The following is a 26,854-nucleotide window of genomic DNA, read 5'->3' as shown; positions in this document are numbered from 1 at the left end:
CCAGTCTAGTGGAGTCAAACCTAACAAATGGTAGTTATAATTATTAATATTTTCCACTAGAATGTAAACTCCATGAGGACAAGGACCATTGTATGTTCCCAGCGCTTGACATGGTGACTGGCACACAGTAGTCGCTCAATAACTATTTGTGAAATGAATGACTGAATGGTATGACAAAGGCAAGAGGCATATCTCCCCAGTTCAAGACTAACCCTCCTATATGCTTTGTTGAACCCACTCTGGAGATTCAGGAAACACATTAGAATCTCAACTGGAAGACAGTGAGGAAAATGGGTGGTGAGGGATGAGAGAACAGCAGGTGTCCTTACGTCATGGAATGGTGGATAATCCAGTATGTTTGGAGCCTGGCATGAATGGGAGAAAGGGGAAAGGAGAAAATGTCAAAGAGTGGAGCTAGACAGGTTGAATATGAGTGCCTCAGAGACAGGTACCAGGTCTTTTTGCGTCCTTGGTATTTAGTACAGAGTCTGGCGCATAAAGGTTCTTAGTAAATGAGGCTGGTCCCAAACCATAAAGGACCTTTTATGCCTGGTTGTGGAATTTAAACCTAACAGTCAAATGGAGAATCACTGAAAGTTTTTAAAGCAGAGAAGTGTCATGATTAAAACTGTATTTTAAAGTTGTAATGGGTTTCCCTGGTGGCGCAGTGGTTGAGAGTCCACCTGCTGATGCAGGGGACACGGGTTCGTGCCCCGGTCCAGGAAGATCCCACATGCCACGGAGCGGATGGGCCCGTGAGCCATGGCCGCTGAGCCTGCACGTCCGGAGCCTGTGCTCCACAACGGGAGAGGCCACAGCAGTGAGAGGCCCGCATACCGGAAAAAAAAAAGTTGTAATTGACAGGATTGTTTGGAAGGAGAAGAGACAGAAAGCCACCGGCACCTTCAGACCTGATTTGGCTCCTAATTCCCGATCCTCACTAACACTACGACCATCCTTTCCTTCACTTGAGCAAGAGATGTCAGCATCATCTTTGCTTCTTCTTTTTCTCTCACTACCCAGATCTGTTCTGTCAGCTCTACCATAACAATGGTTCATAGAGCCGACCCTTTTTCTTCATCCCCAGTCAGTGCCCTATTCCAGATCATGAAATTTTTTTTTACCCGGTTCATTGTTTGGTTTCTTTACCTCTTATCTTTCCAAGACACAGTATACTGTCGCCACAGTTTTTTTTTTTTTTCTAAAGTGCAGATCTGATATTAGTTAGCTACTCAAAAATATTCAGTGGCTCTCTTGTATTTCCAAAATAAAGCCTATACTTCTCAGTATGCTATTTAATAACTGTGAAGTGGGTATTAACTCCATCTTGCAGATAAAGAAACTGAACCTCAGAAAGGGTAAACAACTTTCTTAGGATCACCCAGGTATGCAATGGTAGAACCGTGATTAGAATCCAGGTCTCTTGATGCCAGTGCTCTAGCCATTATAAAATGCCTTTTAAAAAGGGAATAAATGGTAGGTACTGCATGTGTTTCTAGAATGGCGGGATGGTAATTATGTAATCTTGCTTCCTGGATGGAGCATATAATTTGAAGCTCACACAAATGAGCAAAGATTCCTGTTCTGCCTCTTGATGGCTTTGTAGACTTAAACAACTGAGTTAACCTTTCAGAGCCTCTGTTTCCTCACTTATAAGACAGGGACAAATCATCCCAATCTTATAGGATTGTTATGAAGATTATATGAGATCATGCTTGTAAAAGGCTAGCATAGTGCTAGGCTCACAAGAGTTTCTCAGTGAGTGTCACCACCCCCCACTCCAGCGCTCTAAAAAAGACATTCAAACTAGAACAGAATTTAGACAGTAGGAATCCGAGATGGCCTGCAAGACTTCAGGGTCTATTCCTGGTTCTGGGGTTGGAAATAACCCTTTTCAGGGTCTTAATCAGGTTCCCTGAAAATGGAAGCCAAGGCTAGTGCTCCCCTAGGGCAACAGTTGGTCCTGTGAAACCGCTGACTAAAAAGCAAATCTTAAGCCCCAGTGCCCATACTGTCCATGATTTGTCACTCCTCATGACTGAAGCATCGTGGATTTTTATTAAAATGCAAACGTTTCCTGGGAGAGGCAGCATACATATTAACTTTTTGGCCTGATTAGCTTTCACTTACCTCTTTCTATGAGTAGAGTCCTTCCATGCCTCTTTGTTTTGTCCTTCTTAGGTAGGGACACCCAACCTCCACCCCCAGCCTGTTAAAATCCTTCTCAAGATTCAAGGCCCATCTAGGCCACTATGTGCTCCGGAAGCCTACTGTGATAACTCAGCCACATCCTGCCTTTCCTTCCTCTGTCCCTCTTCCGGGGAGCACCAAGCCCCAGCCGCCTGTGGTGAAGCTCAGGGAGCACGAGGCTTTGCCTTGAATTCCACCTTGTACTTGACTTTTCCCAGGACCTTCGGCTAATAAACGCCTTGATTTCGTTGAGCCTCTGCCTTCCTGCCTGGAAAAAGCAGGTGATAAAAATACTCACCTCCGGGCAATAAGGGAATGCTCTATTCCTCTAGCAATGCCTGCTTTGCTGACTGGCATGGCCCCCGTGATTTGTGAATTATGGCCGATTCCTTTCACGGCATGGCAAGCTACTTGGGACACCTCTACCCTCCCGCTCAGCTCAACCCGCGTTCAGGTTCTTAATGACTGTGTTCCTGGACATCTGTCACAGCCCTGAGCTGCATTTTCACCTGCCATGCAGTCTTTTCACCCAGCAAGAAGGTTAATGAGATGCTGGGTAGAAAGGGCTTGGCGCTTGCCCTCCCGCTGGTGGGGAGCGAAGTAGCTTGGTAACCACACCACGAACTCATGATTAGTGCATTAGACGCGCGGGCCCTTAGGGGAGGCAGAGCTTCCCGGGATCGCTGGGGCCGGCCCCGAGGGCTGAGGCTGGAAACAGCCGTGCACTGCGGCAGGGAGCCCAGCCGCCCGCAGGGCGGATCACCCCTCCCGCCTCCCGGGAGCTGCGCACTCCGTAGGGAGCAAACTCTCCCTTACCCTCGCGGGGCTAGGGCCTTAGTCTGGGACATTCACCGGGATTCTGGTGTCTCTATGCCCGAGGTGGGCGGAAGGGCGCGGTGGGTGCTGGGAAGACATCCCTCGGCTAGCGCCTCGGCCGAGTTCCCGAGCGCCCGAAAAGCCGCGGCGGAGGCCCGGGGGACCAGCCCAGCTGGGATGTTGGGGGCTGAGCGGCCCTTGCCCGAACTGGCGGCTCGACATGGCCCTGACTCCCAGTTCCCCAATGCGGGACAGAGAGCCGGGAGGAGCCTGAGCTGAGCTCTGGCTCCCGCCCCGCCCGGGCCCGGCTCCCTCCGGTGCCACTGCACCTCCCTCCCTACCTGGCCCGGCCCCCGGCCCTCTACGGCTCCTCTGGGCTCCAGGTTGGCGCAAACAAAGCCCTGATTGACTGCCCGGAGAGGCGGGCCTCGCTGCCGGGCCGCCTCCTCCCATCCGTGCCCCGCCAGGGATTTGCCGGGAAGGGCGGGGGTGGAGGGGGAGAGACGGGGATGGGGGGGGGGGGTGTTGCGCAGGACTGTGGGGGGCTGAGCCCCCGGGCTCGAGAAGACTGTGCCCACCCTCTGTCCAAGCTTGGGTGTCCCTTCCAAGTCCCCCTCAAACCCAAGGCGGGGCATAGGCACTACTGAGGGCGGGGTGGGGTCTCTCAAGGGCCACCTCTCGTCCTGGGGTCCCTGAGGCCACCCCAGTTCCAGGCTACTTGTGAGAAAGGAGAGAGTGGGAGCAAAGAACAGGCGGGGTCTTCCCTGGGGGTTCTGGGTTGATCAGTGCTCGTTTGGAGCCTGCAGGGAGGAGGGGGCAGAGGAACAGGATAGTTTATGCTCTCGTTTTTCCATTTTAACTATCCCTCTACTGGGCTTCTGGACAAGGAGAACAGGATTCAGTAGTTTGGAAAGGGAGTTGAGGGAGACAGCTGCGGATTGAGTAGGTAGGCAAGTATGAGGAGGAGGAGGAAGGGCTGGGGAGAAGAGAGAGGCTGTAGCGGCTGTCTGTTGAGGGAGGAAGAGGTTGGGGGGAAGGGAGAGGAGGAGGAGGGGGAGGAGAGAGATGACATGGGGAGAGGAGGAGGGGGGATGGGGGAGGAGGAGGAGAGGGCTCGAGGGACCGTCTGTCTCGGGACAGGCTGGCCAGCTGGGGCGCGGAGCCGGGAGGAGGAGGCAGCAGTAGCAGCGCTTGGAGCAGCAGCAGCAGAAACAAGTACCAGCCACACAGCGGCTCCTCCGGCCCGAGCAGCCACAGTCCCCCGGCCGCGATGGCGCTGCAAAGCCCGGCGAGCGAGGAAGCTAAGGGGCCCTGGCGGGAGGCAGACCAGGAACAGCAGGAGCGGGTGGGTAGCCCCGAGCCAGAGCCGGAGCCGGAGCCGGAGCCCGAGCCCGTGCCAGTACCCCCACCCGAGCCCCAGCCAGAGCCCCAGCCGGAGCCCCAGCCCTTACCGGACCCTGCACCACTGCCGGAGCTGGAGTTTGAGCCTGAGCCGGTGCACGAACCCGAGCCCACGCCCACCGTGGAGACCCGCGGCACCGCGCGCGGCTTCCAGCCCCCCGAAGGTGGCTTCGGCTGGATGGTGGTCTTCGCTGCCACCTGGTGCAACGGCTCCATCTTTGGCATCCAGAACTCCTTCGGGATTCTCTACTCCATGTTGCTGCAGGAGGAAAGAGAGAAAAATCGCCAAGTGGAGTTCCAAGCAGGTGAGCAGCTCCGCGCGCCCCACCTGGCATTCTAGGCAAGGGTGTCCGCTCCGGCTGCCGCCGATCCTATACCTCCTGGTCCGAGGCACCCCTCTAGCGCGCCGCTTGGACTCCTCCCCCTTGCCCCTTGCCCGTGGCGCTGCTAGAGCGCCGGTTGCCGGGCTCTGGGCAGCCTCGGCTGTGGAGACTAGGCGCAAGAAGTCCCGGGGGTGGGACCGGGGACCTTCATTGATCATACGCAAGGAATGAACTTTTTTGCTCTGAGACATATCCAGACGCACCTTTCGGGTTTGTTTAAAGTACTCTGAGCGTGTGTACTGGGGGAAAATATTTTCAGAATGTTGTTGTGGATTTTTTGTTTTTTGTTTTTTTGGGGGGCGGGTGTGGAGTGCGTAGACATGGAGAGAGGAGAGAGTTTGGAGGTTGGGAGGACTTTGAGAGAAACACTGTACCGCAGATCTCCACAGCGGCCCCTGTTCCTGTACGGGGCGCGGAGGTGTTTTCTGTCAAAAACACTTTAGGAATCCTGGTGGCTGAGCGAAGACTCTAACACATGGCAGGCGTGTGTATCTGCAGGAGAGAGAGGAAGGGAGGGAAGGAGTGAGAGTGGGGGGTGTGCGCGCGTCTATTTGCCCGAGGTGGTTACGGCCCAACCGGGCCCGGCCGTCCTCTGCCACTCTGAGGGAGCGAGCGGATCTCTGTGCCCTCTGAGCTGAACCCCAAAGCAGGCAGGGAGGCAGTCTCCGCGGTCCTGCCAGAGAGGCGTGAGGCGGCTGGCAGACTGGGCCCTGAGGCTCACTTCGCACCGCCCCCAATCTCAGCCTTGCCCTGCCTGGCGCCCCGCGCCTCTCCGCTATCCGCTGGGTGACTCGTTAGTCTTTAGCCGGAATGCCGGCCTCCACCCCTCCTGCCTTCGTGTGGTGCTGACTTGGTCTTCTTCCCTAAGACAAGCAGGGCTGGGGGCATAGCTCTCGCTCTTCAGGCCCGCGGCCACAGGACCACAGGCTTGTGTGCTCCTCCCGTTGAGCCTGACTGTGGACTCGGAGAAGTCAAAGTAGCCATCCCGCTTTCTCAGCAAGCCGCCGGCGAAGCCCCTCAGCCGTTCTCATGAGGAGTCTCGGGAGCGAGCCGAGGGGCTTGGGATGCCGTCTTCCTCAAGGCTCACTCCCTCTTGTGGTTCCTCAGGACAGCTCCACTGGAGACCCGCCGCAAGTTTGCAGCTTAGAATACGTGGCTTTTTAAAACGCAGATCAGAATAAGTGTTGCCCTGGAACTGAAGGGTTCCCTCCTCTCGCCACCCCCAAACACGTACTTCTGCTGCTCTTTGAGGGAGCCTGGGGATCATTTAGTGAATAGAAACCTTGAATTCTGGGGGCATCCACCTGTGGATTCCCTGGGCCCTTGGAGAGCCTCTCCTACGGCTCTCAACCAAGGACTCTTTATTTTCTTTTTTTTTTTTCTTTTTTTCTTTTTTTTAGTTTGCTAGGCTGCCCTTTAAGAGGTTTTGGGACTCTTGGTGCCTCTGACCTTGTGATCCATTGGCGTTCTAGTGTGCGGGCCCCACTTGAAAGTTCAATTGTGCGGCAATGGCTGTCCAAGGCAATCTCGGGACTGCCCAGGCTGCGTTGACGCCTGAGTGGAGGGGGTGTCTGACTGTATGGAACAACATTTGGGCGGAAGGTCACTGTCACACTCACCCCTGGGACTACATTTTCCCTGCTTTGATGCGGTTCAGGGGCTCTTGGGAAGGAAGCCAGTGTAGGGCCTCTGGCTGTTGCCTAGGTTACCTTGGAGGGCACCTGCTGAGCATTGCCCTGTGGTTAAAGGCAGGCTGTTGGCCTTCGGGGTTAGTGGCAAAGTCTGGGTAAAACTTCATGGGAGGTAATGGGGGATGGGCTGAAGCTAGGCCCTGGCATTCATGTGATGTGAGCAGGCCTAGAGCTGGGGCCTTAGGAGTGTGTAATAAAACTTGGAAAAACCACTATTTTACCAGGAAGAGGTTCACTGCTGGGGAACAAACTTCAAAGTAGGTGATCATAGGGAACTCAGGGGGAGGGCTGGCTGAGACTTTCCGGTCAAGACATCACAGTGCAGCTGGGAAGGGGGGGTAGCAGTGAGCTGTGCAGAGGTGTGGCTGGTGTGTGTTCTGACACAGACTAGGTCCATTGAGGGGCTGGGGTTACCAGTTTAAATTATGGTGAGTATAGGTCAGGGAAGAACAGAGAGGAATTTGGTATGTCCCCAGGGTCACAGACTACTTTGGCTTGGGTCCTTGCTGTATGTGTCTCGATTTCATGAAAGTTATCTGATACTAGAGGTTCTGGGAAACACCTCAATTTTTATTTTAAAAAAGTCAGGAACACCCCACTACACTCCTGAGTTCCTAGAAAATCTCATCCTCACCACTACCTTTCTTGAGCCCCTCAGCTTTCCCAAGCAACCATTCAGGTCCTGAGATTCCAAGTGTGCCTCTGTCTCCACACACTTTCTTCAGTTTACTCAAAATTTCTCAGCTACCTATGCCACAACACTGGTGTCTCAAAGCGATAGAATAAGCCAGTAGAAGCTTGCTAAGATGTTTGTCAGCCAGTGTTTGCCCAATAGCCATTCTGAGGAACACAGAATATACAGTCCCACAGTCAAGGATGTTGGTGCATTGTCCATTTCTATTAATGTCTGACATGACTTACATCTCTAGAAATCTATGAATTTAATATTTCAAGGCACCCCACAACCCAAATTCTCTTTGGCTAGGCCTAATATCTTCACAGTCCTAAAGCTGTGCTGATTGGCTTAATGGGTCTAAGGCTCTGCAGATGACTGGGACTATTGTGAGGGTGCCCCAGAGAAAGGTTGTTTTGATGTCTGGGGGCTAACTCCACATCAGAGGGGTCTCTGGTCATGTGAAAAAGCCATGAAGAGTAGAAGGGAAGTGGAATGCAGGCCATTCTAGAGCATGCAATGTCCAGTCTTTGTGAACTCTGTGGTGCATACAATTCTATGGTGGCAGTGTATCTTGTCCTTTCTCTTCACCCATTTTGAAAAGGAAACCAACTTTCCCTGGGCCTTAGGCCTGGGATAACTGGCAGACAAAAGGTTCTTGAGATGGAGGCAAGTGACCAAGGTCCGATTTAGGGGAAAAATGGAAAAAAGTCAAGAGAGAAATGAGCCTATATTTTTGTAGAGCTTGTGGGAAATTTGGGAGTTCCCCCAACCCAGACCAAGCAGCAGACAGGACATGGGCAACCCAACAATTTGGTGAAAAGTATATCATGGCTTCCTGGCATGAGAGGGGAGCATTTTGGAGGAAAGAAAGAGCAAGGTAGCATTGATTGCAGGCCTCAGATCATTACTGGAACCCTAAATGAGTTGGAGCTGGGGCAAGGTTAGGGTTGGGGGTCCAGAAGACAAAGCAGAACAAGTCAGAGTTTTTAACATTGTCTCCAAGCTTAGGTCTTTTTGAACATGCTCCAGAGTAAACCCAGTACCCTGCACTTTCCACCTTGACTGCCAGTCTAGCACTGAGCCATAAAATATGATGGGAGACATCTTTTCCTGGGCAGTTTATAAGCATGACCCTTGTAGGCTCCCAGGTGAGGAGGGTGGGGCTATGTCTCTCACCACCTGGGGAAAGGGGTAATAATGGTCAGGAAGGTTAATTATTGGGCACAAGATAGTTCAGGCTCATGGGCCACTCTGACGGAGACAGAATTTTCTAGGCATGGGATAAATGATACAATCTACCTTTGGGCAAATAGTCCCAAAGATAGATGGGGCCAGGGACAGTTTAAGCTATCTTTCTCTTCCCCATTTTAAGGGCTTTCATTGCTTAGCTCAGTGTCTCACTGGTCTGACCACTAAATTGCTGACTTTGAGAGCCAGGTATCTTTTTTTTTTTTTTTTTTTTTTTTTTGTTTTGTTTTTGCGGTATGTGGGCCTCTCACTGTTGTGGCCTCTCCCGTTGCGGAGCACAGGCTCCGGACGTGCAGGCCCAGCGGCCATGGCTCATGGGCCCAGCCGCTCCGCGGCATATGGGATCCTCCCAGACCGGGGCACGAACCCGTATCCCCTGCATCGGCAGGTGGACTCTCAACCACTTGCGCCACCAGGGAGGCCCGCCAGGTATCTTTTGAGCAAATCTGCCAATGTCTTGACTTTGGCTAAAGGCTTTTGTCCAGAGAAGGTTGGCTCAGAGCCTGCTATGGCGCTTTGGGTCACAGGACCATTGGCCAGGCATCTTTGAAGTCACTCCTCTGACTCCTCTCCAACCAAGCTGGGTCCCAAACTGAGACCTTGACTCATACCAGAGGGGGTGAGGAGGAGAGGTTAGGGTACTTGGAAGCCAACCAGGGGGATGCTTGTTTGAGCTGGAGTAGCCAATTGAAGTTGGATCCCTGGCTCATTGTCCAGTAGCCTCGAGTGCTCATTCTAAGTCTAAATCTGGATCCCAATGGGCTGGTGATCTCAGTAATACCAACTAGGCAGTGACTAGGAGCTAGACAACTTGTGCCCCTGACTTACTCTGTGACTATGAGCAGGCACTTTACCTCTCTGTACCTCAGTTTATCTATCTGTAAAGTGAAAGGGTTTGACTAGATAAACTTAGCTCTGCTGTTCTATCCTTCTAAAATTATGTGATATTTTATTCTTTACTATTCACTTGGCATACATTTTGTCTCATTCAGACAAATGGAAACATGTTAATCTGCCTGAATAAGGGTGTGGATGGGTTGGGAGGAGATTGGGAAAGCAATGAAAAACCATGTAGACATCATTTCTCCATGTGTATTGAAAGACTATGGGGCTAACTCATATGTACTGATGTGGTTGAAAAGACCCACTTTTTTTTAACCCAGTATGTAAAGGCAACTTCAGATCCACAGTGCTTCTTCCAGAATGTCCTGCTTAGCATAGAATTGGGCCTCCAAGAGAATTCCCTCAACTTGGCCTGCTGCTGGCTAGCAGAGTAGTTCTGTATGCTGCTGTTTCCCAGCATTTGAGCCTGTTTCTAAAAAGCATTAAACTGCAAGCATTCCCTTAAGCCTCAGTTTGGACCCCTCTCCTGAAACTTAATTTTCCACAGCTCATTCTCATTTCTCAGAAAAGCTGTGACAAAGTGAGAGAGTGGCATGGACATATATACACTACCAAACGTAAAATAGATAGCTAGTGGGAAGTAGCCGCATAGCACAGGGAGATCAGCTCGGTGCATTGTGACCACCTAGAGGGGTGGGATAGGGAGGATGGGAGGGAGGGAGACACAAGAGGGAAGAGATATGGGAACATATGTATATGTATAACTGATTCACTTTGTTATAAAGCAGAAACTAACACACCACTGTAAAGCAATTATACTCCAATAAAGATGTAAAAAAAAGAAAAAGAAATGCATTGTTAGTATGATCTTGGTTTGCTGTTACTTCAGGATAGAAGAGTAAACCAATATTCCTAAGTGCAATATGGTGTTTTCCTTCAGGGGGCTTCAGACAGGGCATCTTTATAGCTGGCTAAGGCCTGCTGCCTTGTAGTGGGTATGAGAGGGCTGCTGCTTGCCATCCTAGAGAAGGCCATATTGAGTATTCACAATTTCTGGGCAACTTCAGCTTCACTCAGGGCTTAGCTGAGAGTGTGGCTACTGAAGTAGCAGGCACAGAGCTCTCTCTCCTTTTCCCTGAATTTATACTTGCTTTGGAAATATTTCCTGCAGTGCCATGAAGAGTAAACAAACAGATGGAGTATCAACATTTACAGAAATATATAAAGGATGTCATCTGGACCTTTTGAGCAGACCAGTTTCCCAGGAGGGTATGCTGCCTTTCCCATCAACATCTTTTTGTTTTATTGCATTTTGAAAAGAAAGAATCATTTATTCTTTTCAGATTGCGTGAAAGATGGAGTGGGATTTCCTGTTTTGAAAGGAATTATTTCACCTGGGATTGAATGAGTAAACCTTAGAGAAAAAGCTTTATTCATAAAACACACACACACACACACACACATACACACTCTACACCTCAAGCCATGGATTATGAGTATTCTATCTGAAAAAAGTCTTTTCTCATCTGTTTACAGAATTAGGTTTAATGTAACAGAAGCTTCTGTAGGGGTTGTGGGGGACTAGTACAAAGGGCCCAGATTGGGAAACTTGCTAGGTAAGAGTGATGGAGAGAATATGGCCAGCCTGGATTGTACCTCTTGGCATGGACTCTTTGCAACTCCCCAACAGTGGGGCTTGGAAACATTTATTGTAAGTTTCTTTCTGCTTCCATCCTCTCCTTATCCTGCATCCCTCTTGGTATTGAAAGGTTATTGGGAAGAGGGTTTAGAATACTCCAGCCCTCTCCCGTTTTAAGGGTGACAGAGGACTAAGCCTAGGGATGTCTAATAATTTGCCTTGAAGTCAAGGTACTATGATTACTAGTGTGAAATCACTTGGCACTTATTTTGTGGGTAGGGAATGTGGCCTGCTTAAGTGGCTTGAGGAAGTACATGTTCTTCACCCTGGGAGTCTTGTCTTTCTCTGTTCTCTTGTTTGCTTGTTTCTGGGGTTGGTAGAAGAAGGGCTAAAACTGGCTGTCCCAACCACACATTTTCTTGGCTCCTCCTATTTTCACAGTGCATTTGTAATACCTCTGCTCATACGCCATCCCTTTGGTCCCAGTATTGTTCTCTCTTCTTTCCCTCACTCAATTAGAGGAACAACTGGGGTTTGGATGTTGTACAGGCCTCACTCCAGACTGGATCTCAGGCCCATTCCCACACATCCTGTGGAAGTATCTTTTCCCTTTTCCCCTTTCTCCTCTCTTATTCTCCACTTTCTTGGGGAAGGGTGACTTCCTGTGAAGCACTCAAGAGTGTAGAAGCTATCACCTCTGGATTTTTGCAGTAAGATAGCTGCTATGAAACACTTTTCATCATTTCCACACCTCCTTTTTTCACAGCCCCAGGACCCCAGTCAAAGAGATAGCATTGTAGCAGGTCTTACTCAATAGTATTCAACAAATGTCCTGGTCAGTTGCACCATTCCTCTTCAAATCCTCACTATTGTTGTCCCTCAATTCCTCAGACAACTGAACTTCCAGAGACTTCAGATTGGTTTTCAGTAGCTTCAGGGGTTCTCAATAGAATAGAACTCTTCATTCTAGTTTGAGCCCCTATCATCTCTTTTCTTGCCAAAAAATACTGCAGAATCGATTGTAGAGGAGTCGAAGGGGGGAGGAGACAGACACCCATGTCCTAACTAGAGTCAAAAGTGAGGATGGAGAGGGAGGAAGTGAAACTCCCAGGTTAGTTGCTTCCCTGCTTCCATGCAGCTGAAGGGAAAAAAGGAAAGGAAAGGTCACTAAACTAGCAGTCCCCACACAGTCTCCTTGTCTAAGTTATCCTGTGGATCTGTCCACCCACCTTCTAACCCAGGCTGGAAGGGTATGTGCATGCACCCATGTGTCCAGACCTGTGTGTACGTGTGTATAGCTGGGTGTGTGATGTCTGTCTGGGCCAATTAGCACAGTTGCTTAGAACATAGTGCCGATGAGACTCAGGTCACAAGTTCAGTCACTTGTTTGGGTAACTGAGCTTCTCACAAAGAAAAGAACTCTTCTTCTGTTCATCACCCATGCCCCTCATGTGGGGTTGCCACTGATCCCAAGAGGACTGGGTAGAAGTATGGAGATGGCTCCCTATAAGCTTTCCCTATTATGGGGGAAAAGACACGGAGCATACAACCTAGTGATAGCTGCTCTTCCACAGTGTTATTTCTTTGACATTTAGCTTCTTACTTCCATCAAGCACCCTAATAGTAGTAATAATAATAGTAATAATAACAATAGAAATTGCTAACATTGATTTAGCATTTAGCAATTAATTCTGTGCTAGGCATTATGTTAAGCACTTTACATGTACCAACCCATTTAAATTCTGAACAACTCTATGAGGTAGGTACTATTATTTCCTCCATTTCACAGATAAAGAGAAAGATGCACAGGAGTTAAGTAGCTTGCTTAGCTCATATAGCAAATAATAGCAGAGCCAAGATTTGAACCCAGAGTATGAGACCAGAACTCCTGCCTTTAGATATCACCTAATACATACTAAAGATGGGAGGAGCACAGCTACCAAGGAAGACTGCTGCAGAGTATTCAATTCCTGTAGCCTCAGGGCATCCTTATGACTAAGGGATAAAAAGAGATGACCAAGAAAGGGTTTAGTAAACAAAAGTCTCACAGTCTTGTGATACATGACATACTCTTCTAACCACCCATCTTACTCTACCCAGAGTCATGGTCCTTGGGTCCAAAACAGGGCCAGAGAAACTGTCTCTTTTTAGTTGGTTAGCCTGAATAAGTCACATAACCTTTCAAGGCTTCAGTGTTCTCATCTTCATAGTGAGATTGACAGCATTTACTTTTATAGGACTATAAAGGGTCACATGAGATTCTGTATGTGAAAGACATTTGTAAATTGTGAAGGGGTTGGTATTATTATTATCGCCATCATCATCATCATCATCCAGTAACCTTTTCCAACTCCTAGAAAGTGAGTTGCTATACCTTTCTCTAAATATTTCTGGAAGAGGAATCAACCCCTCCTCTCCACCTTCCACCTCCCCACGCCATCTCTTCCCCATCTCTCCTCTGTATTCTTCTGCAGTTTTACCCGGGTATCCTGTAGCTAAGGACTGGCAATGTTTTCTTTGTTCCTCAATTCTCTAGGAGCCCAGGGAGAGGAGGGGTCAGATCCCAGGTCATATACATTCAAGGAAACAAGGCATGTTGAAATATTTACAGCTCTTGGCAGGAGCTCACAAACCTCCTTTGAGTCAAGGACTGAGTTTTTAAATAGGAATTGCTGCGCATTGGGGGCAGATGGTGGGTGGAGTTAGGGTGTCACTTCCTCCCGAGGGTCTCTCACAGAGCCTCTGTTCTCCTGCAGGTAGTGAGAAGAAGGAAAGGGATATTTAGGGTCAGAAGGTCTGGGCCAGGGGACATTAAGCAAAGAAGGGGCCTTGCTCCTTTGTATTCAGTTTCGGAGTGGGCCAATTTCCTTATGTTCTAAACAGGATAGCCCCAGAGAACAGAGGCCACAGAAAGCCAGAGATCTGGAGGAGGACTGCAACAGCAGGTTTTTAAAAAATTTTTATTGGAGTATAGTTGCTTTAAAGCTGTTAGTTTCTGCTGTACAGCAAAGTGAATCAGCTATAAGTATACATACATCCCCTCTTTTTTGGATTTCCTTCCCATTTAGATCAGCAGAGAGCACTAGGTAGAGTTAGTTCCCTGTGCTATACACTAGGTTATCATTTGTTATCTATTTTATACATAGTATCAATAGTATATAAGTGTCAATCGCAATCTCCCAATTCACCCCCCCCCACTTTGTATCTATTTCTGCTTTGTAAATAAGATTGTCTATGCCAATTTTTTCAGATTCCACATATATGCATTAATATATGGTATTTGTTTTCCTCTTTCTGACTTACTTCACTCTATATGACAGTCTCTAGGTCCATCCATGTCTCTACAGATGACCTAATTTCATTCCTTTTTATGGCTGAGTAATATTCCATTGTATATATGTATACCACATCTTCTTTCTCCATTTCTCTGTTGATGGACATTTAGGTTTCTCCCATGTCCCGGTTATTGTAAATAGTGCTGCAATGAACAGTGGGTGCATGTATCTTCTTGAATTATGGCTTTCTAAGGGTATATGCCCAGTAGTGGGATTGCTGGGTCACATGGTAGTTCTATTTTTAGCTTTTTAAGGAACCTCCATACTGCTTTCCATAGTAGCTGTATCAATTTACATTCCCACCAACAGTGCAAGAGGGTTCCCTTTTCTGCACACCCTCTCCAGCATTTGTTGTTTGTAGATTTTGTGTTGATGGCCATTCTGACTGGGGTGAGGTGATATCTCATTGTAGTTTTGATTTGCATTTCTCTAATAATTAGTGATGTTGAGCATTTCTTCATCTGTTCGTTGGCCATCTGTATGTCTTCCATAGAGAAATGTCTATTTAGGTCTTCCACCCATTCTTGGATTGGGTTGTTTGTATTTTTGATATTGAGCTGCATGAGCTGTTTGTATATTTGGGAGATTGATCCTTTGTCAGTTGCTTCATTTGCAAATATTTTCTCCCATCCTAAGGGTTGTCATTTCGTCTTGTTTATGGTTTCCTTTGCTGTGCAAAAGCTTTAAGTTTAATTAGGTCCCATTTCTTTATTTTTGTTTTTATTCTCATTACTCTAGGATGTGGGTCAAAAAAAATCTTGCTGTGATTAATATCAAAGAGTGTTCTGCCTATGTTTTCCTCTAAGAGTTTTATAGTGTCTGGCCTTATATTTATGGCTTTAATCCATTTTGAGTTTATTTTTGTGTATGGTATTAGGGAGTGTTCTAATTTAATTCTTTTCCATGTAGCTGTCCAGTTTTCCCAGCACCACTTATTGAAGGGGCTGTCTTTGCTCCATTATATATTCTTGTCTCCCGTGTCATAGATTAGGTGACCATAGGTGCGTGGGTTTATCTCTGGACTGTCTATCCTCTTGCATTGATCTGTATTTCTGTTTTTGTGTCAGTACCATAGTGTTTTGATTACTATAGTTCTGTAGTATAGTCTGAAGTCAGGGAACCTGATTCCTCCAGCTCTTTTTCTTTTTATTCTCAAGATTGCTTTTGCTATACGAGGTCTTTTGTGTTTCCATACAAATTGTAAAATTTTTGTTCTAGTTCTGTGAAAAATGCCATTGGTAATTTGATAGGGATTGCATTGAATCTGTTGATTGCTTTGGGTAGTGTAGTCATTTTCACAATATTGATTTTTCCAATCCAAGAACATGGTCTAACTTTCCATCTGTTTGTGTCGTCTTTGATTTCTTTCATCAGTATCTTATAGTTTTCTGCATATAGGCCTTTTGCCTCCTTAGGTAAGTTTATTCCTAGGCATTTTATTCTTTTCATTGCAATGGTAAATGGGATTGTTTCCTTAATTTGTTTCTGATCTTTTGTTGTTAGTGTATAGGATTGCAAGAGATTTCTGTGTATTAATTTTGTATCCTGCAACTTTACCAGATTCATTAATGAGCTTTAGTAATTTTCTGGTGTCATCTTTAGGATTTTCTATGTATAGTATCATGTCATATCCAAACAGTGACAGTTGTACTTCTTCTTTGCCAATTTGGATTCTTTTTATTTCTTTTTCTTCTCTAATTACCATGTCTAGGACTTCCAAAACTATGTTGAATAATAGTGGAAAAGTAGGGACCCTTGTCTTGTTCATGATTTTAGAGGAAATGCTTTCAGTTTTTCACCATTGAGAATAATGTTTGCTGTGGGTTTGTCATATATAGCCTTTATTATGTTGAGGTAGGTTCCCTGTATGCCCACTTTCTGGAGAGTTTTTATCATAAATGGGTGTTGAATTTTGTCAAAAGCTTTTTCTGAATCTTTTGAGATGATCATATGGTTTTTGTTCTTCAGTTTGTTAATATGGTGTATCACACTGAATTATTTGCAAATATTAAAAATTCCTTGCATCCCTGGGATAAATGCCACTTGATAATGGTGTATGATCCTTTTAATGTGTTGTTGGATTCTCCTTGCTAGTGTTATGTTGAGGATTTTTGCATCTATGTTCATCAGTGAAATTGGCCTGTAATTTTCTTTTTTGGGGATATCTTTGTCTGGTTCTAGTAGCAGGGTGATGGTGGCCTTGTAGAATGAGTTTGGGTATGTTCCTCCCTCTGCAATTTTTTGGAAGAGCTTGAGAAGGATAGGTGTTAGCTCTTCTCTAAACGTTTGATAAAATTCGCTGGTGAAGCCATCTGGTCCTGGACTTTTGTTTGTTGGAAGGTTTCTAATCAAAGTTTCAATTTCATTACTTGTGATTGGTCTGTTCATATTTTCTATTTCTTCCTGGTTCAGTATTGGAAGTTTGTACATTTCTAAGAATTTGTCCATTTCTCCCAGGTTGTCCATTTTATTGGCATATAGTCACCCGTAAGAGTCTCTTATGATCCTTTGTATTTCTGTGGTGTCAGTTGTAACTTCTTTTTTGTTTCTAATTTCGTTTAGTTTCGTTTCTAATTTTATTGAAATTAAAATCTCCCTTTTTATCTTGATGAGTCTAGCTAAAGGTTTATCAATTTTGTGTATCTTCTCAAAGACCCAGCTTTTAGTTTTATTGATCTTTGCTTCTATTTCATTTATTTCTGCTATGATCTTTACGATTTCTTTCCTTCTAATAACTTTGGGTTTTGTTTGGTGTTCTTTCTCTAGTTGCTTTAGGTTTAAGATTAGGTTACTTATTTCAGATTTTTCTTGTTTCTTGAGGTAGGATTGTATTGGTTTAAACTTCCTTCTTAGGACTGCTTTTGCTGCATCCTATGGGTTTCGGGTTGTCGTGTTTTCATTGTCATTTGTTTCTAGGTATTTTTTGATTTCCTTTTGGATAGCTTCAGTGAGCTCTTCGTTATTTAGTAATGTATTGTTTAGCCTCCATGTGTTTGTGTTTTCTATAGTTTTTTTTTCCTGTAATTGATTTCTAGTCTCATAACATTGTGGTTGGAAAAGATGCTTGATATGATTTCAATTTTCTTAAATTACTGATGCTTGCTTTGAGACCCAAGATGTGATCTACCCTGTAGAATGTTCCATGCACACTTGAGAAGAAACTATTCTGCTGCTTTGGGATGGAATGTCCCAGAAATATCAATTAAGTCTATCTGGTCTATTGTGTCATTTAAGGCTTGTGTTTCCTTATTAATTTTCTGTCTACATGATCTATCCATTGGTGTAATTGGAGAGTCAAAGTCCCCCACTATTATTGTGGTACTATCAATTTCCCCTTTTATGGCTATTAGCATTTGCCTTATGTATTGAGGTGCTCCTCTGTTGGGTGCATAAATATTTACAATTTTTATATCTTCTTCCTGGATTGATCCCTTGTTCATTATGTAGTGTCCTTCCTTGTCTCTTGTGACAGTCTTTATTTTGAAGTCTATTTTGTCTGATATGAGTATTGTTACTCCAACTCTCTTTTGATTTCCACTTGCATGGAATATCTTTTTCCATCCCCTCACTTTCAGTGTGTATACGTTCCCAGGTCTGAAGTGGGTCTCTTATAGACAACATATATACAGGTCTTGTTTCTGTATCCACTAAGCCAGTCTGTGCCTTTTGGTTGGAGCCTTTAATCCATTTACATTTAAGGTAATTATTGATATGTTTGTTCCTAATACCATTTTCTTAATTGTTTTGGTTTTCTTTTTGTAGGTCTTTTTCTTTGCTTGTGTTTCCTTACTAGAGAAGTTCTTTTAGCATTTGTTGCAAAGCTGGTCTCGTGGTGCTGTATTCTCTTAGCTTTTGCTTGTCTGTAAAACTTTTGATTTCTCCCTTGAATATGAATGAGAGCCTTGCTGGGTAGAGTAATCTTGGTTGTAGATTCTTCCTTTTCATCACTTTAAATATATCCTGCCACTCCTCTGGCCTGTAGAGTTTCGGCTGAAATATCAGCTGATAACCTTCTGGGTGTTCCTTTGTATGTTATATGTTGGTTTCCCTTGCTTCTTTTAATATTTTTTCTTTGTATTTAATTTTTGATAGTTTGCTTAATATGTGTCTCAGCATGTTTCTTCTTGGGTTTATCCTGTATGGGACTCTCTGCACTTCCTGGACTTGACTTACTATTTCCTTTCCCATGTTAGGGAAGTTTTCAAGTATAATCTCTTCAAGTATTTTCTCAGACCCTTTCTATTTCTCTATTTTTTCTGGAACCCCTATAATTTGAATGTTGGTGTGTTTAATATTCTCCCAGAGGTCTCTGGGACTGGTCTCAATTCTTTTCATTCAGTATTTTTTATTCTGGTCTGTGGCAGTGATTTCCACCATTCTATCTTCCAACTCACTTATCTGTTCTTCTGCCTCAGTTATTCTGCTATTGATTCCTTCTAGTGTAGTTTTTAAAGAAATTTATTGGAGTTTAATTGCTTTCCAATGTTGCATTAGTTTCTGCTGTATAACAAAGTGTAGCACCTACATGTATACATATATCCCCATATACCCTCCCTCTTGCATTTCCCTCCCATCCTCCCTATCCCATCCCTCTAGGTTGTCATAAGGCACCGAGCTGATCTCCCTTGTGCTATGCAGCTGCTTCCCACTAGTTACCTATTTTACATTTGGTAGTGTATATATGTCAGTGTTACTCTCTCACTTTGTCCCAGCTTACCCTTCCCCCTCCCTGTGTCCTCAAGTCCATGCTCTAGTAGGTCTGAGTCTTTATTCCTGTCCTGCCGCTAGGTTCTTCAGAACCATTTTGTTTTTTTTTAGATTCCAAATATATGTGTTAGCATATGATATTTGTTTTTCCCTTTCTGACTTACTTCACTCTGTATGACAGTCTCTATGTCCATCCAACTCACTACAAATATCTCAATTTCGTTTCTTTTTATGGCTGAGTAATATTCCATTGTATGTATGTTCCACATCTTCTTTATCCATTCATCTGTCAGTGGACACTTAGGTTGCTTCCATGTCCTGAGTATTGTAAATAGAGCTGCAATGAACATTTTGGTGGTACATGACTCTTTCTGAATTATGGTTTTCTCAGGGTATTTGCCCAGGGCTGGGATTGCAGGTCATATGGTGGTTCTTTTTTTATTTTTTAAATTTTTATTTATTTATTTATTTTTATTAGTTTCTGCTTTATAACAAAGTGAATCAGTTCTACATATACATATGTTCCCATATCTCTTCCCTCTTGCATCTCCCTCCCTCCCACCCTCCCTATCCCACCCCTCTAGGTGGTCACAAAGCACCGAGCTGATCTCCCTGTGCTATGCGGCTGCTTCCCACTAGCTATCTACCTTATGTCTGGTAGTGTATATATGTCCATGCCTCTCTCTCGCTTTGTCATGGCTTCCCCTTCCCCCTCCCCATATCCTCAAGTCCATTCTCAAGTAGGTCTGTGTCTTTATTCCTGTTTTACCCCTAGGTTCTTCATGACATTTTTTTTTCTTAAATTCCATATATATGTGTTAGCATACAGTATTTGTCTTCCTCTTTCTGACTTACTTCACTCTGTATGACAGACACTAGGTCTATCCACCTCATTACAAATAGCTCAATTTCGTTTCTTTTTTTTTTCTATTTTTTTTATTAGTTTCTGCTTTATAACAAAGTGAATCAGTCATACATATACATCTGTTCCCACATCCCCTCCCTCATGCATCTCCCTCCCTCCCACCCTCCCCATCCCTCCCCTCCAGGCGGTCACAAAGCACCGAGCTGATCTCCCTGTGCTCTGCGGCTGCTTCCCACTATCTATCTACCCTACGTTTGGTAGTGTATATATGTCCATGCCTCTCTTTCGCTTTGTCACAGCTTACCCTTCCCCCTCCCCATATCCTCAAGTCCATTCTCAAGTAGGTCTGTGTCTTTATTCCCGTTTTACCCCTAGGTTCTTCATGACATTTTTTTTCTTATATTCCATATATATGTGTTAGCATACGGTATTTGTCTTTCTCTTTCTGACTTACTTCACTCTGTATGACAGACTCTAGGTCTATCCACCTCATTACAAATAGCTCAGTTTCGTTTCTTTTTATGGCTGAGTAATATTCCATTGTATATATGTGCCACATCTTCTTTATCCATTCATCTGACACTTAGGTTGTTTCCACCTCTGGGCTATTGTAAATAGAGTTGCAATGAACATTTTGGTACATGTCTCTTTCTGAATTATGGTTTTCTCAGGGTATATGCCCAGTAGTGGGATTGCTGGGTCATATTGTAGTTCTATTTGTAGTTTTTTAAGGAACCTCCATACTGTTCTCCATAGTGGCTGTACCAATTCACATTCCCACCAGCAGTGCAAGAGTGTTCCCTTTTCTCCACACCCTCTCAAGCATTTATTGTTTCTAGATTTTTTGATGATGGCCATTCTGACCGGTGTGAGGTGATACCTCATTATAGTTTTGACTTGCATTTCTGTAATGATTAGTGATGTTGAGCATCCTTTCATGTGTTTGTTGGCAATCTGTATATCTTCTTTGGAGAAATGTCTGTTTAGGTCTTCTGCCCATTTTTGGATTGGGTTGCTTGTTTTTTTGATATTGAGCTGCATGAGCTGCTTGTATATTTTGGAGATTAATCCTTTGCCAGTTGCTTCATTTGCAAATAACTTGGGTCACAAATGAAGCCGTGGTAAATTTAAGGAAATTGAAATCATATCAAGTACCTTTTCCGACCACAACACTATGAGAATAGATATCAATTGCAAGAAAAAACTAAAAAATACAAACACATGGAGGCTAAACATTATGCTACTAAATAACCAAGAGATCACTGAAGAAATCAAAACGGAAATAAAAAAATACCTAGAAACAAATGACAAGGAAAACATGACGACCCAAAACCTATGGATGCAACAAAAGCAGTCCTAAGAGGGAAGTCTATAACAATACAATCCTACCTCAAGAAACAAGAAAAATCTCAAATAAACAACCTAACCTTACACCTAAAGCAATTAGAGATAGAAAAAGAAGCAACCAAACAAAAAACCAAAGTTAGCAGAAGGAAAGAAATCATAAAGATCAGATCAGAAATAAATGAAAAACAATTGAAACAATAGCAAAGATCAATAAAACTAAAAGCTGGTTCTTTGAGAGGATAAAGAAAATTGATAAACCATTATCCAGACTCATCAAGAAAAAAAGAGAGAAGACTCAGGTCAACAGAATTAGAAATGAAAAAGGAGAAGTAACAGCTGACACTGCAGAAGTACAAAGGATCATGAGAGATTACTGCAAGCAACTATATGCCAATATAATGGACAACATGGAAGAAATAGACAAATTCTTAGAAAAGCACAACCTTCAAAGACTGAACCAGAAAGAAATAGAAAATATGAACAGACCAATCACAAGTACTGATATTGAATCTGTGATTAAAAATCTTCCAACAAACAAAAGCCCAGGACCAGATGGCTTCACAGGTAAATTCTATCAAACGTTTAGAGATGAGCTAACACCTATCCTTCTCAAACTCTTCCAAAATATAGCAGAGGGAGGAACACTCCCAAACTCATTCTACAAGACCACCATCACCCTGATACCAAAACCAGACAAAGATGTCACAAAAAAGAAAACTACAGGCCAATATCACTGATGAACATAGATGCGAATAACCTCAACAAAATATTACCAAACAGAATCCAACAGCACATTAAAAGGATCATACACCATGATCAAGTAGGGTTTATCCCAGGAATGTAAGGATTCTTCAATATACACAAATCAATCAATGTGATACACCATATTAACAGATTGAAGGAGAAAAACCGTATGATCATCTCAATAAATGCAGAAAAAGCTTTTGACAAAATTCAACACCCATTTATGATAAAAACTCTCCAGAAAGTGGGCATAGAGGGAACCTACCTCAACATAATAAAGGCCATATATGACAGACCCACAGCCAACATCATTCTCAATGGTGAAAAACTGAAACCATTTCCTCTAAGATCAGGAACAAGACAAGGTTGCCCACTCTCACCACTCTTACTCAGTTTTGGAAGTTTTAGCCACAGCAATCAGAGAAGAAAAGGAAATAAAAGAAATCTAAATCAGGAAAGAAGAAATAAAACTGTCACTGTTTGCAGATGACATGATTCTATACATAGAGAATCCTAAACATGCTACCAGAAAACTACTAGAGCTAATCAATGACTTTGGTAGAGTAGCAGGATACAAAATTAGTGCACAGAAATCTCTTGCAGTCCTGTACACTAAGGATGAAAAGTCTGAAAGAGAAATTAAGGAAACACTCCCATTTACATTTGCAACAAAAAGAATAAAATACCAAGGAATAAACCTACCTAAGGAGACAAAAGACCTGTATGCAGAAAAGTGTAAGAAACTGATGAAAGAAATTAAAGATGATACAAACAGATGGAGATCAAAGATGATACAAACAGATGGAGAGACATACCATGTTCTTGGATTGGAAGAATCAACATTGTGGAAATGACTATACTACTCAAAGAAATCTACAGACTCAGTGCAATCACAATCCAACTACCAATGTCATTTTTCACAGAACTAGAACAAAAAATTTCACAGTTTGTATGGAAACACAAAAGACCCCAAAGAGCCGAAGGAATCTTGAGAAAGAAAAACGGAGCTGGAGCAATCAGGCTCCCTGAGTTCAGACTATACTACAAAGCTACAGTAATCAAGACAGTATGGTACTGACACAAGAAAGAAATATAGATCAGTGGAATAGGATAGAAACCCAGAGATAAATCCATGCACATATGGTCACCTTATCTTTTGTAAAGGAGGCAACAATATACAATGGAGAAAAGATAGTTTTTTCAACAAGTGGTGCTGGGAAAACTGGACAGCTACATGTAAAAGAATGAAATTAGAGCGCTCCCTAACACCATACACAAAAATAAACTCAAAATGGATTAAAGACCTAAATGTAATGCCAGAGACTATAAAACTCTTAGAGTAAAACATAGGTAGAAAACTCTATGACATAAATCACAGCAAGATCCTTTTTGACCCACCTCCTAGAGAAATGGAAATAAAAACAAAAATAAACAAATGGGACCTAATGAAACTTAAAAGGTTTTGCACAGCAAAGGAAACCTTAAGACCAAAAGACAGCCCTTTAGGTGGTTTTTTTTTTAATTTTTATTTATTTATTTTTGTCTGTGTTGGGTCTTCGTTGCTGCACGTGTGCTTTCTCTAGTTGCGGCGAGTGGGGTCTACTCTTCATTGCGTTGCGTGGGCTTCTCATTTCAGTGGCTTCCCTCATTGTGGAGAACGGGCTCTAGGTGCGTGGGCTTCAGTAGTTGTCAGACACGGGCTCAGTAGTTGTGGCTCACGGGCTGTAGAGCACAGGCTCAGTACTTGTGGCACACGAGCTTAGTTGCTCCATGGCATTGTGGGATCTTCCCGGCCCAGGGATCGAACCCGTGTTCCCTGCATTGGCAGGCAGATTCTCAAACACTGTGCCGCCGGGGAAGCCCTTTGTTGTATTTTTAATTTCATTTTTTGTGTTGTTCATCACAGTTTGTTCTATAGTTCTTCTAGGTCCTTATTAAACGTTTCTTCTGTTTTCTCCATTCTATTTCCAAGATTTTGGATCATCTGTTCTGTCATTACTCTGAATTCTTTTTTAGGTAGACTGCATATTTCCTCTTTATTTATTTCTTCTTATGGGTTTTTACCTTGCTCCTTCGTTTGCAACATATTTCTCTGTCTTCTCATTTTGTTTAACTTTCTGTGTTTGAGGTCTCCTCTCTGCCGGCTGTAGGGTCATAATTCCTCTTGCTTCTGGTGTCTTTCCCCATTGGATGAGGTTGTTCCAGTGGCTTGTGTAGGCTTCCTGGTGGGAGGGACTGGTGCCTGCAGTTTGGTGTGTGGCGCTTGACCTTTGGCCTCTTATGGGCAGAGCTGCATCAGGTTTTGTGTCTTAGGGTGTCTGTGGGCTTAATATGACTTTAGGCAGCCTGTCTGCTGATTGTTGGGTTTGTGTTCTTGTCTTGCTTGTTATTTGGCGTGTGTCATTCAGCACTGAAGCCTGCAGGCAGTTGAGTGGAACTGGTTCTTGGAGTTGAGATGGAGACCTCTGGGAGAGTTCTCACTGACTAACATTCCCTGGGGTCAGGAATTCTCTGGTGTTCCAGCATCCTGGACTTGGCACTCCTACCCCAGAGGCTCAAGCCCAACCCTGGCCTGGGAACCAAAACCCCACAAGCCACACAGCTTGGCAGAAACGGCAAAAAATGAAAAGGAAAAAAAGGGCATGATGTAAAACAGACATACAAAACCCAAGACAATAACAAAGACAAAATCTAGCAAACAATGACAACAACAATTAAAAATAGACAATCAAATGAACAGACAAACAGAACCCCAGACAAAGGTAAAAGCAAAACCGAAAAAACAGAAACAGACAAACAAAAAAACAAACACACACAAGATAAGAAACAAAAACAGAGAAAACAATAAACAAGAGAATAACCAGACAAACAAAAGAATCCCAAAATGAAATCAAATTATTAAAAACAAAACTAACAAAAACAAAAATATAAAACAAAACAAAAGCACAATGGCAACTGAAGGAAACGGCAAAGAAAACAGTACAAACACACAAAAAATATTTTTAAAAAGATTAAAAAAAGGTAAGAACAAATAGAACAAAGGGAAAAAAGGTAAAAACAAAATAGAACAAAGGAAATTAAAAAAACAGGAAAAAACACAGAACAACAAAAGAAGCAACATAGGCATAGAAATATAAAAAAATTAAAAGTATATAAAAAATTTAAAAAACTAAATGAAACTTTAAAAAGTAATAAAAAACAACAACAGAACAAGACAACACATAAAAAGAAATAGTAATAATTATATTTTCCTGGGGTTTCAGCTGTCAGTGTCCTTGCCCCCACCGTGAGTCACAGTCAACCTCCACCTCCCCAGGAAGCCCTCCAAAACCTCTAGGTAGGTCTCTGGTCCCTTTGTGGGCACTGTGGGGGCAGCTCAGACTCTGACCTGGCATAACTCCTGCATGTACTAGTCCCCAAAGTCCATAGCTGCTAGAGCTAGAGTGGTTTCAGTTTTGCGACCACCTGTTGTCCATTCAGATATTCCATAGATGCAAGATATTACCAAGCCCACTGTGGGGATTTAATCTGCAGCTTGTGCTACTGCATGGAAAAATTTTTGTTCCTCTTCCTAGTCGCCCCGCCCTGGGGCTCAGCTATGACCCCACCTCTGCGTGTGGGCCACCCACAGGACTCTGCTCCTGAGGCTGTCCTGGAGCACTCGGATCTGCCCTAGTGAGGACAGGGCACGGAGGTGGCATGAAATGCCTGGGTCCGGGGGCCCTGGCAGCAACAGGTGTGTGGGGAAGCCGGTGACCATGGGCATGAGAGATCTGGCCTTAATGGGAGGCTTTCCTAGCGCCTGACATCAGGTGTGAGAAGGTCAGCCCTGGTGGGGGCTTTTCTCAGTGCCTGGTGGCAGGCACGAGAAAGTTAGCCCTGGTGGGGGCTTCTCCTAGGGCCTGGCAGGGCTGGGGGCTGGCGTGTGGGGAGAGAGAGATTGCAATGGCAGCTCCACCCCCTGCGTATCACTCAAAAGTGGCGCCTTGCTTCTGTGGCAGTCTGGGTTTCCTACACAAGCATTCCTAGTTATGGATTTCCTCCCTCTGGTCCCCTCAGGCTGTCTCCTCACAGCCAACTGCAGTCCTCCCCCCGGGTTTGCTCTCCAATTCCCACGTTCCAGCTCTCAGCCTCTGTGTGCACTGGTGGACACACGTTCCGGTCTGGGGTGCACAGGGCTGTGGCACAGACTGTCTGTGCAGGTCTCACTCTGTCCTTTCTGCCACAGACTGGCCATTTCATCCTCCTCTTACAGCCTCAGATGCTCTCCTTCTGTCCCGACTGATTTCCCCATTGGTGAGGGGGCTTCCCCAGATGTGGGACCCTCTCCTCTGTTTCAGCTGCCCCCTAGGGGTGCAGATCCCTTACTGCTTCCTCTCTTCTTCTTTCTTCCTTCTTTCTTTTGTCCTACCTGGTTATGCGAGGATCTTTATTGTCCTTTCCATTGTCCAAGGTCTTCTGCTAATGTTCAGCCGGTGTTCTGTGAGAATTGTTCCATCTGTAGATGTATTCTTGATGCATTTGTGTTAAGATGACCTCCATGTCCTCCTCCTCCATCTCCATCTTGGTTTCTCTGCAATAGCAGTTTTGAGCAGCATTTCAGTGAACACTTATGGAGCTTCCATTAATACCATTTAGTAGACAAATGTTTATACCATTTCACAATGAAAATGTTTTTCTTTCTTGTTGTAAACAACAAAACAAAATCCCCAAGTCCTTCTTTGAGACTAATATTTCAAATATACTAGGACATACCATCTTGACTTTCAGTTATTTAAATGTGTGAACTGGAAGGCATTTTAGACTACCTATTCCTAACCATTTGGTTTCCATTTTACAGGGGGAGAACTGAGATCTGGAAAGATGTAACCTCAATCAGTATTATAGGTAGATGATTGTAGTGAAGGTTGGTTTATAAGAGGAGTTGGGGAATGGGTGTAAGGGGTGGGCTGTCTGCCACCTTGGGGGT

At 44.4% G+C, this 26,854-nt stretch overlaps 1 protein-coding gene across 2 annotated transcripts in view; it reads left to right on the top strand.

Annotated features, from left to right (window-relative positions):
- Positions 1-4,125: 4,125 nt before the first annotated feature.
- The window catches only part of SLC16A2 (solute carrier family 16 member 2), a 118,669-nt gene continuing 95,940 nt past the window's right edge, over positions 4,126-26,854 (top strand). Inside the window, exon 1 of one of the 2 annotated variants that reach the window (XM_060087817.1) lies at positions 4,126-4,712. In XM_060087817.1, the coding sequence (XP_059943800.1) occupies positions 4,277-4,712 (436 nt within the window). In that variant the 5' untranslated portion in view covers positions 4,126-4,276. The remainder of the gene's footprint in view (positions 4,713-26,854) is intronic. The other variant, XM_060087816.1, reaches the window with a different exon arrangement.

This window comes from Mesoplodon densirostris, chromosome X (assembly GCF_025265405.1).
Source record: "Mesoplodon densirostris isolate mMesDen1 chromosome X, mMesDen1 primary haplotype, whole genome shotgun sequence".
Classification (NCBI taxonomy): domain Eukaryota; kingdom Metazoa; phylum Chordata; class Mammalia; order Artiodactyla; family Ziphiidae; genus Mesoplodon; species Mesoplodon densirostris.
The sequence above is the reverse complement of the archived record's forward strand: the minus strand, read 5'-3'. Positions and strand labels throughout refer to the sequence as shown.